The 13,237-nt window shown below is 36.8% G+C and overlaps 1 protein-coding gene across 2 annotated transcripts in view; it reads left to right on the top strand.

Annotated features, from left to right (window-relative positions):
* Window positions 1-13,237, top strand: part of GTF2A1L (general transcription factor IIA subunit 1 like) — a 61,011-nt gene that overhangs the window by 34,814 nt on the left and 12,960 nt on the right. For both annotated transcript variants that reach the window (XR_007470857.1, XM_033419115.2), the window contains exon 6: window positions 416-1,005. Coding sequence is in view for 1 of the 2 variants with exons in the window: in XM_033419115.2 (XP_033275006.2) it covers window positions 416-1,005 (590 nt within the window). In the remaining variant the exon portion in view is untranslated. The remainder of the gene's footprint in view (window positions 1-415; window positions 1,006-13,237) is intronic.

The raw sequence follows: 13,237 nt of genomic DNA, 5'->3' as shown, positions 1-13,237 counted from the left end.
ATCTTACATCTTAACTATATGAAATACATTCTCCATGGTTAGGTTTCTTAAAATCCCAATTTGGGTTGTTAACACTGTGATTTATTAAACAGTGGGAGAGGTTCATGGAATAAATATTGGTAGCCTGTATGTGTCTCAGAATGTGCCATATAAGCAATAGTGGGAAATGGCTAGAGTTAAAGCAAGATATATTTAATTTTAAAAAATAAGAGTAATATATATTTATTATAGAAAACACAAAAAATCTGAAAAATAAAAGGAAAACTCCTAGAGGTAACCACTGTTAACATATTGACGTATTTCCTCCCAGCCTCCTGTGCATGAGATTTTTTTTTTAGGAAATTTAAAGGAAATTAGGATTCTGTTATACTTATAGTTTTGTTTTCTTCTTTTTTTTTTTTTTCTTCTTTTTAAGGTTACCTTTATAAAGTTAATGTACCAATTATGGTGACACAGACTTCTGGAAGAGCAAGTATTCTTCAGCATCCGTTTCAGCAAGTATTTCAGCAGCTTGGGCAGCCTTCAATAATACAGACCAGTATTCCACAATTAAACCCGTGGTGTCTTCAAGTAACTACTGAAAAATCACAGAGAATGGAAACTGTGCTCCAACAACCTGTAGTTCTTCGTTCTGGGACAGTGGATAGGAAACGTTTAGAAAATGCTACTGGTGATACTCTTTTACATCCTGGAAATCAGCATAAAATCATGTCTGAAGCTTTACTGAGTCAGCCGGAAAACTCTCAGTATATCAGCCTTTCAGGTGTTGTATTTCCTCCACAGCTCTCTCAAATGGATTCTAATGTGGAGCCAGTGCTCGGTGTTTCAACTAGCATGACTCAAAATCTGCATGGTGGGCCCCTGTCCACAGGCCCTCAGGGGGCTCAGCACCAGCACACGCCTGATGTTCAGCTTCGTGTTCTTAAAGATAGGATGTGTGGATGGGATTCTGTAAAGCAGCCAAGGAATACAGAGGAGCCCAGCAGCCTGCCTGTCTCAAAGAAGGTAGTTCTATGTTCAGTTTAATGGAATTAGGAGATAAACAGTAGCCAGTGATTAGATGTCCTGAGTGTTTTTTTTTAAACTGTAAGGTTACTCAAAAGCATGTTTTGTTTTTCCCTTTAGAAGATTCTTTCTTTATTATTTTTAGTATAACTATCAGTTTTTAAAAGTATTCATGCTCAGCATTTCTAAACTTTTAGTTTCAATTAATGAATTAGAATATTTCTTTAAAGGAAATGCATTTGTTTTAAGGTAATCCATTTACCTCTCCCTTACATTGTGAGAATTGGTTTTTGTCTGCAGATAAAATTTAAGATTCAGAAATGCATTCTAGTAATTAAATGAGTGTTTTGAGGTAATTCATTGTCATACTTAGTATACAAAAGAGGTTCAAAGTATTTTTTTTCTTGCTCTACCTAATTTTCCTAAACTCCCATATGAAAGTTTTCTCTACATGAGGAATTATCTTGCTAGTAAATACTTTGTTTCTCCGTTTGCTAAAATACTAGTTAACTTAATTTCTTTTGGAATTCAAACCACTAAAAAATAGCTCCTAATTAGCCTTCCATATTAAAAATAGGTTTACATTATTAATTTCCAAGGAATTCATAGTGATGGCAGAAAGATTCATGGAGAATTTCACATGGTAAAAATTAAAAATCTTGCATTATCTTTTTACAAATGTAAAATTATGTCTTACAGCTAACTCCATTTATACAATTTAGTGACATATGACAAATAAAGGTTTGTGTCTCTAGCTAATGGTTTAGTGGTCCTTTAGAACCGCTGTACAAATCTGTAGCAGTGTAGTAGTTAAGTGTCACCTTAACATTTTTCTAGATAGAAGGGGAAGGTACAGGGTACAGTGAAGGATAATGAACAAAGAATATGTCTATCAGAAACCATTTGACTTGTTTTAGAATATATCAGATGTTTGATGAAGCCTGTTCAAAATCTTTTAGCAAGTCTGTTTTTGGTTTAGTTTGGTATAATATATTAAGGTTAAAATGTTTATTGAGTGTTCATTATATTTTTCACATAATATATAAAATTAAGAAATGGAGGATAAACTCATAATTACGAAACATTTGGTTTTGAGGGAAAATAACTGTAAAATAAGCGTTTGTTTTTATCACTTGGAACATAACTTTTAGAGGCATTTTTCTCCTGCACTCTGTATGAACTTTGAAGATTTCTGGTGTGATGATTCAAGGACTTATTCTACTTATTAGATGTCACATTGTACTTTGTTCTGATATGGGGAAGTAGATTAGTTAAGGGAGATTAAGGATTGTTTAGGGGCTAGTGGTTAAGAGTTTAAGCTTTAAAGCCACAATAGGTTCAAATTCTAGATTTACCACTTACAAGCAAGCTAGGTAATGTTGCTTTCTGAAATTCAGTCATAAGTCTGTAAACTGGGCATAAAACCAAGCTCATAATGTTTAGAATTATCAGAGATGTATAGAGTTTTTGATAGCTCTGTCACCATAATAAGCTTTAGATTAGTGCTATTATGCTTTATGGGCATGTGATATATTAGATAACTTTTCATATAACTTGTTGCTTGGTTTTAAAATCTATGTTTAAAACACAAACATCCAAACAGTCAAAAGAATTTAATTTATAACATTTTAAAAAACTTACTGTAGGTTAACTTAAAATAGTAATCTGGTAAAGTTTATGCTGATTGAATTTTCAGAAAATTTTATAAATAGCTCTCTATAAGTAGCTTTTCAGAAATTCTTATTGCTTAAAGCAAGTTACAATTAGCCCTACTTATTTACTTTTCCTGTGTAGACTGCCAGAGATCTTAAGTTTTTATGTAGGTTTAGCATTATTACTGTTTCATAAAATATATTCCTGATAATTTTTGACGTGTTCCTATTTTAAAGTGCATATTACTATGTTAAGTTTTTCCTCAGTGTAGGAATTTTGTTTTTTAATCTTATAATGCTATAGAAAATTAGAAACTCAGGTCTTCATTGGAACTGCAAAAAGTAGGAGCAGAAGGAGAGAAACGGGTAGGGTGGTGTATCTTCTCCAGCTCCTTTTTATTCCTTGCTGGCTCTCCCCACCATCTTCATTGCCCTCTCTCCCAAATATTATCATTTCTGCTACCTTCTCTTTTAATTATTTACCTTTCTGACTGCTTCCTCTTATCTCCTTTGTGAGCTCCTCTTTATCTGACCTTGCTGTTTCCTAAGGTTCTAGCCTCAGCCCATTTCTCTTCTTACTTCATGTTTTCCCTGGGCAATCTCATGCATTATCGTGGTTTTTAACTATGACCTGCTTGTTGATGACTGCATTTTCAGCCCAGTTATTCCCTTGAGCTTCATTCTCATGTCTGTTTCCTTTCTAGACAGCTCTCCCTGAATGTTATAATAAGTCATTGTTTCCTCATCAGAGATACTGCATAGTACCACTGCCCACCTGGTCTCCCAAGCTAAGGACTACAATGACTTTTTGGCCTCCTTTCCCCCTCATCCTCCTTATGTCATGTGCTTTTGAGAATTATTATTATTATTTTAATTATTATTAGTTTTTTTGTGGTACACGGGCCTCTCACTGTTGTGGCCTCTCCCATGGCGGAGCACAGGCTCCGGACGCGCAGGCTCAGCGGCCATGGCTCACGGGCCCAGGTGCTCCGCGGCATGTGGGACCTTCCCGGACCAGGGCACGAACCCGTGTCCCCTGCATCGGCAGGCGGACTCTCAACCACTGCGCCACTAGGGAAGCCTGAGAATTATTTTTATTTATTTTAGGCCACGCCACGTGGCATGTGGGATCCCAGTTCCCCAACCAGGGATCGAACCTGTGCCCCCTACACTGGGAGTGCAGAGTCTTAACCACTGGACTGCCAGGGAAGTCCTTTAAAAATTATTTTAAAAATTGAAAAAAAAATTTGTGAAGTATATACAGTGGACCCTTGAGCAGTGCAAGGGTTAGGGACACTGAGCTCCACGCAGTCAAAAATCTGCGTCTGACTTTATAGTTAACCCTCTGTATCCGTGATTCCGCATCCACGGATTCAACCAGTCACAGACCTTGTAGTATGTATTTGTTGAAAACAATCCACGTATAAATGGTCCTGCGCATTTCAAACCCATGTTGTTCAAGGGACCTCGGTATAACATAAAATTTACCATTTTAACCATTTTTAGGTGTACAGTTCAATGGCATTAAGCATGTTCACATTACTGTGCAACCATCACTACTATCCATCTCTAGAACTTTCTAATCATCCCAAACTGAAATTCTGTACCTTTTTTTTTTTTTTTTTTTTTTTTTTTTGCGGTACGCGGGCCTCACTATTGTGGCCTCTACCGTTGCGGAGCACAGGCTCCGGACGCGCAGGCTCAGCGGCCATGGCTCACGGGTACAGCCGCTCCACGGCATGTGGGATCTTCCCGGACCGGGGCACGAACCTGTGTCCCCTGCATCGGCAGGCGGACTCTCAACCACTGTGCCACCAGGGAAGCCCCTGTACCCTTTTTTATCCCCTCCATTCAGCTCCTGGTAACTTCTACTTTTTGTTTCTATAAATTTGACTACTACTAGGTACCTCGTGAGTGGTATCATACAATATTTGTACTTTTGTGACTGGCTTAGTTTGCTTAGCGCATTTTCAAGGGTCGTTCATGTAGCATATATGGGAATTTCATTCCTTTTAAAGGCTGAATCATATAACTTTTGACAACTTTTAAAACCAAATATTTCTGGAATCTTTTTCCTCTTCTCCATCCCTACTGCCATTGCCCTAATTGTCTCTCAATTGGGACAATATAGTTTCTAACTAATTTATTAGCCTGTAGTCCCTGCTGGTTCTTACTCCACTCCTTCCAATCCATCCATCCTAGAGGTTAAAGGCTTCAGGGATCAGAAATGTTTTGAATTCCTTCTCTATCCCTTAATAACTACATGACTTGGGCAAGCTACTATTTCCTCGTTTGTAAAATAAAGATCCTAGTAGCTACCATAGAATTGTGGTGGTGGGAGGATTATGTGAGATAATCAGTGTGAAGTGCTCAGCAGTATACTGCCTAGCATATGGTAAGAGCTCAGTGAGTATTAGCTATGACCTCTGCTCCACATGGCTACCATAGATTTACTCAGCATGCAACCTGCTTAACATGTCGCTGACTGCCTATCAGCTACAGGATAAAATTTAAGCTCCTTGAAAAAAAAATTAATAAACAGAAATCTCAATTAAATAGAGTTGGGAGACCTGAGGGGGGCACTCTCACGCCCTGTGACAATAGCAGAGCCCAACTAGAAGACTCCACTTCTATCCTGACAACAACTTAACCAATGAAGAGCTGTGGACTCTGTTTACTGTAGCCCTCCCAACTTCCTTTTCTTCTCTATATAAGCTTTCTTCCTTCGAGGGGACTTGCATGTGGCTCGCCATGGTTGCACACCCCACATTTCTGCTGATCCTGAATAAACCTATCTTTGCCTGAGAAATATCTGGCAGTCTGTTTTTTTTTAGGTCAGTATTCTTAATGTGGCATATGAGGACCTCCATGTTCTTTTTTGGCCAGAGTTTCTTATTTGCTCTTTATTTCATGCCTACTACTTTATTGGTAACAACAAACTGTGAGCAATGATCTGTGTTAACCGCAAGAAAGGATGGCGGCAGAAAAGCCAGGCACAAAGCAGAGGGGATAACAAAAGCAAAGAGAGGCAGGAAACAACAAAGTTAATTCCTACTTACCCATTTATTACTTCCTCCAGAAATCTTACTTAATACCTTTCTATCTGCCCTCTCCCCTTTCATTATTAGGTTGGATGTATCTCTTCTGTGTTATCATAGCACCTTATGTATGTATCTGTCATGATGTAGTTAAGAGATGCATTAAAATGTCCTGTGTGCATTGAGAGGTACATTTTATTAATCTTTGTATACCCAACACCTTAAGAATACACACACACACACACACACACACATATATATTCATATATATATTCTCTTTAAAAGAAGAGGATCTATGACTAGTTTACTTGGCTCAATAGTTCTCAACTCTGGCTAAATATTAGAATTATTGGGGCATTAAAAAAATGTTCAAGTCTGCCCCAAGGGATATGGATCTAATTGGTCTGGAGTGGGGTCCACTTACTATTGTTGGAGTTTTCTGAGGTGATTGTAATACATAGTTAAGATTAAGAACGACTGATCTAGCTAAATATCAATTTATGAATGAAAAATGGATGGAGTGAGGGGATTAGAGAATATATAACTTTAAGAGCTTTTATTTTCCAATCCATTCTGATACTCTTCTAAAAGATAAAATATCATACCAATAGTTATTTGAATTCATGATTCAGTTAATTGAGCACATAATTTTTGAGTCACTGTATGCTAGTTCTAAATGAATATCTCTAAATCAGATTTTTAAACCAGGTATGTGACATTTTTATTTCTTTAGAGGAAAAAAACCAATTTAACAAGATACATGACATTTTTATTTCTTTAGAGGAAAAAAGCCAATTTAACAAGATACTTTTTTTTTTGTATTTGTCAGAATATGTTGAGGTATATTTCATCCCAAATAAGAGTAGAGTGGCATGGGATGCTACTGTACATGGTTAGGTAATATATAATCATTATTGCCATTATGTTGTGGGAGATAGCTGGATTAAGTTTCTGTTAAGAATTAAAGATGTACCCTTCCATTATGATTATAGGCAACTGAATTTCACATAGTTTAGTTTGAAAATGTGAAGAGAAAATATGTTATAGCTTAGGCTTCTCCTGTTTTATCTTTATTCCCACATATGCATATGAAGTTGTATCAGTCCTTACCAACCATTAGAAAAATATTGTCCTTTCATTAGGGGAAAGCTTAAGTTGAAAAGGTTGGAAGCTGTATTTGGCAAATAAAGCTTTATCTAGAAGTGTCCTATGCATTTGCTCATTGTACTGCCCAGCCACAGAAGCTGTATGCAATTGAAAAGACCTTGGGTGAAGCTGAGAATCTTGGAAATCATTGAGCTGGTTTGTTTAGAGCAGAGAAAGAAAACTAAAGCAGTGCTTCTGTCAGATGACGTCATCTGCACTAGAACTGTTGACATTTCTTCACGTTCAGCCAGAACTCATAGAAGAATCAGCAGTGACTTTTCTTTAACATTCAGCAGGATAAAAATACCAGTACTTCTCAGGGCAGCCGACATCTGATTTTAATCATATTTGCACATTGGCACAGTAAAAAATTCCTGTGTTGTGAGACCTTTTTTTGAAACTGGAAACTGACATCTTTGTAATAATGAAGTTTTTATAGATTAACAGAATTTGGTACTCTCTGTACTGATGGAGCCCCTGAGATGCTTGGCAACACATGGTTTTGCTGCTTCAGTGGAGAGAGCATTTCAATGTCTGTTTCAGCACATGGCATACCTTAGTGCTGAGACCCAGCCAATAATTCTAAAAGAAGTTTTGTCGGCTGCCGTGACACTCAAATGCATTAGAATTTAATTGAATTATTAAATTTTCCAATTTAATGATTTAAATTGATTTAATGATTTCCAATTTAATTTCCAGTCATCATCTTTTCCAAGACATTTGTCAAAAAGTGTGGGGAAAATGTTCTATTCTTTTTTATGCAAATTTTTTATGGCTTTTCAAAGGACAGTACTTGAAGCCCTTAATTGATCCTTGGGGAGACATTAACTATTGTTGAGAGACAGTGGAAACCTCCTAATAACAATTTGACTTGGAGGAGTTCATTGATCTATGTAGTGGATGTTTGCCATATGAAAGGCTTACATCTTTCTATTCATGGGCCTGTGGTATCAATTATGGATGTTGCTGCAAAACTGCCTGCTATTTTGGTTAAACTACCACCTTGGAAAAGGAGATTGGAGTCAGATAATCATATGAACTTTCTCATGCTTGGTGGAAGTGCTTCTGAAGAAAGAAGTTGAGAGTGACGAAACTCTTCTGCAGTTATTGATATTAAATTTGGATTTGTAATCTTTTCCCAGAATAAAGAGGACCTCACTGATAGAGGTAAAATAAGATGATGCTACGTGAATTCAATTACAAGAGTCCTGGAATCTTTAATATTCCTTAATAAGCTTATACTAATCTGGTAAAGTACCATGGGAGCGCTGATTCATTTTGTAACAAAAGATCTTGCGGTTTAAGGTTTTCAGTACTTGTTGCTATTAACATGAAAAGCCAATTCCAACATGTGATTAGGCCCGGGACTAACCTTACCATAATTTACTTTTCACCCAATCAGATTTATTGGGGTAGTATCTACATACAGTAAAGTTCACCTTTATTTAGGTGTACAGTTTTTAGATGTACTTACGAATTTTGTCAAAACACTTGGAGTTATATAACCAGTATCACAGTTGAGATACAGAACATTTCCATCACCCCAAAGAGGTCCCTTAGGCCCCTGTGTAGCCAATACCCTCCCTTCACATCTGGTCCCTGGCACTCAGTGATGTTTTCTTTTGGTATAGGCTTGCCTTTTTCAGAATGTCAAACAAATGGAACCATGCATTATGTAACTTTAATATGATATATTCGCAGTTCATTCATGTTTTTGCATATATTAGTGTATTCCATTGTGCCACAATTTGTTTATCCATTCACCATTTGGACATTTGGATGTTTCCAGTTTGGGCTTTTGTGAACGAATCCCCTAAAAACATTCATGTGTGGGTTTGTGGGTTTCCTCCCTTCCTTTCTCTCTTGCTCCCTCCCTTCCTTCCTTTTTGGTGTGGACTTAGGTTTTCTTTACTTTTGAGTAAATACCTAGGAGTGGGATTTCTAGGTCATATGATACCTGTATGCTTATAAGAAACTGCCAAACTCATTTCCAAAGTGGCTGTATTCCCAGCAGCAGTGTATGGTGGAATGCAAATTTCTGCTCCCAGTGGGTAAGAGTTGTAGTTGCTTCATGTCCTTGCTAGTTAACGCTGTCTTTAGGAGAGGAGAAGTTTGTGATTTTGATGAAGTCTAATTTATTCTTTTTTCCTTTTGATTTCTGCTAATGTGTCTTATCTAACCAAAGGTTGTGAAGATCATTGAATGCTTCTAAAAACTTTATGGATTTTACATTTAGGACTGTGATCCGTTTTTGAGTTAATTTTTGTGTATAGTGCAAGGTTAGGGTTTAGGTTTTTTTTTTTTGCATATGGATGGATATTCAGTTGTTTTAGCATTATTTGTTAAAAAGACTACCCTGTCTCCATTGAGTTGCCTAAATCACATTGAGTGTTTAAAGCACGTTCACCTTTAATGAAAATCAGTTATCATAATGTATGTTGGTTTATATCTGGACTTCCACTCTGTTTCATTAATTCATGTGTCTATCTTTTCACTACCACCACACTGTCTTGATTATGTCAGCTTTGTAGTAAGTCTGGACATCAGAGAGTATGAGTTTCTTGTTTTTTTTTTTTTTAAAGAAGATGTTGGGGGTAGGAGTTTATTAATTAATTAATTTATTTTTGCTGTGTTGGGTCTTCGTTTCTGTGCGAGGGCTTTCTCTAGTTGTGGCAAGTGGGGGCCACTCTTCATCGTGGTGCGCGGGCCTCTCACTGTTGTGGCCTCTCTCGTCGCGGAGCACAGGCTCCAGTTGCGCAGGCTCAGTAGTTGTGGCTCACGGGCCTAGTTGCTCTGCGGCATGTGGGATCCTCCCAGACCAGGGCTCGAACCCGTGTCCCCTGCATTGGCGGGCAGATTCTCAACCACTGCGCCACCAGGGAAGCCCCGAGTTTCTTAACTTTATTCTTTTTCAAAGTTATTTTGGTTATTCTAATTCTTTGCTTTTCCATATAAATGTTAGAATGAGCTTGTCATTTTTTACAAAAAAAGCTGCTGGGATTCTGATATGGGTTTTGTTGGATCTATAGATCTACAAGGGGAGAATTGACATCTTCACAATGAGTGTTCCAATTTATTGCTACATTTTTTATTTAGGTCTTTGACTTTTAAAGTTTTATAGTTCTCAACATACATATATTGCACATATTCTATTTTTATCTAAGTGTTTCATGGTTTTGGGTGCTGTCATAAATAATAATACACACCATAAAGCACAACGTTATTTATATTTTAAGCTTCATTTGCATTAATTTTAAAAATATTATTTTCAAAGATAGGATTATTGAGGAAAAACGCTAAAAATTTCCGTGGTTCTTCAAGTACATTGCCACAATAGTTTCAAGAGGTTGTGCAATTTTTCCTGCCACCAGCACTCTTTATCAGTTTTACCACATACTTGACAGTGTACACCATTGATTTTGTCTATTGTAAAAATTTACCTTTTAACCATTGTTTACTGTACAGTTCAGTGGCATTAGGTGCAGTCACATTCTTGTGCAACAGTCCTCACCATCCATCTCGGCAACATTTTTTATTTTCCCAAATTGAAATTCTGTACCCATTGAACAATAACTCCCCATTTGTATCTTCCCCCAGCCCCTGGCAGCTACCATTCTACTTTCTGTCTCTATGAATTTGACTATAGGTATCTCAAAGCAGGAGGTCAAATAGTATTTGTCCTTTTGTGTCCCTTTTCACTTAGCATAATGTCTCGTGTTCATCCATGTTGTAGCATATATTAGAATTTTCTTCCTTTTTATGCTTAAATAACATTCCATTGTGTATATATACTGTATTTTGTTAATTCATTCATCCATCCATGAACACTTGGATTGCTTATACCTTTTGACAGTTGTGTCTAATGCTACTGTAAACTTGGGTATACAAATATCTCCTTGATTCCCTGCTTTCAAATATATAGCCAGATATGGTGCTGGGTCATATGACAATTCTGTTTATAATTTTTTAAGGAACTACTGTAGTGTTCCATAGCAGCTGCACCATTTTACATTCCCACCAGCAGTGCACAATTTCTCCACATTCTCACCAACACTTATTTTCTGTTTGTTTTTTTTCTTTGATAATAGCCATCCTAATGGGTATGAGGTGGTATCTTATTGTGGTTTGGATTTGCATTTCCCTAATGATTAGTGATACTGAACATCTTTTCATGTGCTTATTGCCATTTGTATATTTTCTTTGGAGAAACGTCTAAGTTCTTTGCGCATTTTTAAATCAAGTTTTTCGTTTTGTTGTTGAGTGTAGGCGTTTTAAAATATATTCTGGATATTAACTCATCAGATATATGATTTGCAAATATTTTCTCCCATCTTGTGGGTTACCTTTTCACTTTGTTGATAGTGTCCTTTGATGCACAAAGGTTTTAATTTCGATGAAGTCCATTTTATCTTTTTTTTTTTTTTTTTGCCTATGCTTTTGGTATCATATCTAAGAAATTATTCCCAAATTCAGTGTCATGAAGATTCTCCTCTATGATTTTTTTCCTAAGAGTTTTGTAGTTTTAGCTCTTACGTTTAACTTTTTAATCCATTTTGAGTTAATTTTTGTATATGGTGTAAGGTAGGGGACCAACTTCATTCTTTTGCATGTGGATATCTAGTTTTCTTAGCATTTGTTGAAAAGATTGTCCTTTCCCTGTTGAATGGTCTTGTCACTTTTGTAGAAGATCATTTGATCATATATGTGAGAGTTTATTTCTGATCTCTCTGTTCTATTGGTCTTTTGTCTGTCTTTATGCAAATACACTGTTTTGACTACTGTAGTTTTGTAGCAAGCTTTGAAATCAGGATAAATGGGACCTCCAACTGTGTTTTCTTTTTCAAGATTGTTTTGGTTATTCAGGGTCCCTTGAGATTCCATATGAATTTCAAGATGCTTTACTATTCCATTCGCACCAAAAATGTTATTTGGATTTTGATAGGGATTGCAGTGAATCTTAGTTGTCTTTGGGTAGTATCAACATTTTAATAATATTAACTCTTCTAATCCATAAACATGGAATGTCTTCCCATTTATTTGTATCATTTTTAACTCCTTTTGGCAATGTTTTGTAGTTTTTAGTGAACAAGTCTTTTTCCTCCTTGGTTATGTTTACTCCTAAGTATTCTATTTGGTGGTTTTGTAAGTGGAATTGCTTTCTTAACTTTGTTTTCAGTTTGTTAATTGTTAGTGTGTAGAAATGCAACTGATTTTTGTATGTTGTTTTGTATTTTGTACATTTTGCTGAATTCATTAGTTCTAACATTTTTGTGTGTGTATGGAATTTTGGGGGTTTTGTACATAGAACATTATGTCATCTGCGAACAGAGCCAGTTTTACTACTTCCTTTTTAATTCGGATGCCTTTTATTTCTTTATCTTGCTTAATTGCCCTAGCTAGGACATCTAGTACTATGTTGAATAGAAGTGGCAAGAGTGGGCATCCACGCCTTGTTCATGATTTTAGAGGAAAAGCTTTCAGTTTTCACCATTGAATATGCTGTTAGCTGAGAGTTTCTCATAGGTCAATTTTATTATGTTGAGGTAATTTCTTTCTATTCCTAGTTTGAGTGTTTGTTTTTTTTTTGCACTACGTGGGCCTCTCACTGTTGTGGCCTCTCCCATTGCAGAGCATAGGCTCAGCGAGCCGGCTCCGCGGCATGTGGGATCTTCCCGGACCAGGGCACGAACCCATGTCCCCTGCATCGGCAGGCAGACTCTCAACCACTGCGCCACCAGGGAAGCCCTGAGTGTTTGTTTTTATTTTTAAATCGTGAAAGGGTGTTGAATTTTGTCAAATGCTTTTTTTGCATTAGTTTAGGTGATTGTCGTTTTTTCCCCTCTTCAATGTGTTAATGTGTTGTATTACATTGATTTTTCATATGTTGACCCACTTTTGCATTTCAGGAATAAATCTCATTTGGTCATGGTGTATGATCCTTTTAATGTGCTGTTGAATTCTGTTAATATTTTGTTGAGGATTTTTTTTTTTTTTTTTGGCCATGTTGTGTGGCTTGTGGGATCTTAGTTCCCTGACCAGGGACTGAACCTGGGCCCTCGCAGTGAGAGTGCAAAGTCTTAGCCACTGGACTGCCAGATAATTCCCTTGTTGAAGATTTTTGAGGATTGGTGTTAATTCTTCTTTGAGTGTTTGGTAGAATTCTTTTTTTTTTTTTTTTTTTAATAATATGAGAAACTTCTTTGCTGAGTTAGATAATTGTTTTGCTTTTCTTTTTTAAGATGTTGGGGGTAGGAGTTTATTAATTAATTAATTTATTTTTGCTGTGATGGGTCTTCGTTTCTGTGTGGGGGCTTTCTCTAGTTGTGGCAATCAGGGGCCACTCTTCATCGCAGTGCGCGGGCCTCTCACTGTTGTGACCTCTCCCATTGCGGAGCA

The sequence above is a fragment of the Orcinus orca genome, chromosome 13, assembly GCF_937001465.1.
Source record: "Orcinus orca chromosome 13, mOrcOrc1.1, whole genome shotgun sequence".
Lineage (NCBI taxonomy): Eukaryota > Metazoa > Chordata > Mammalia > Artiodactyla > Delphinidae > Orcinus > Orcinus orca.
Note: the sequence above shows the minus strand (reverse complement) of the source record. Positions and strands in the feature narration are given on the sequence as shown.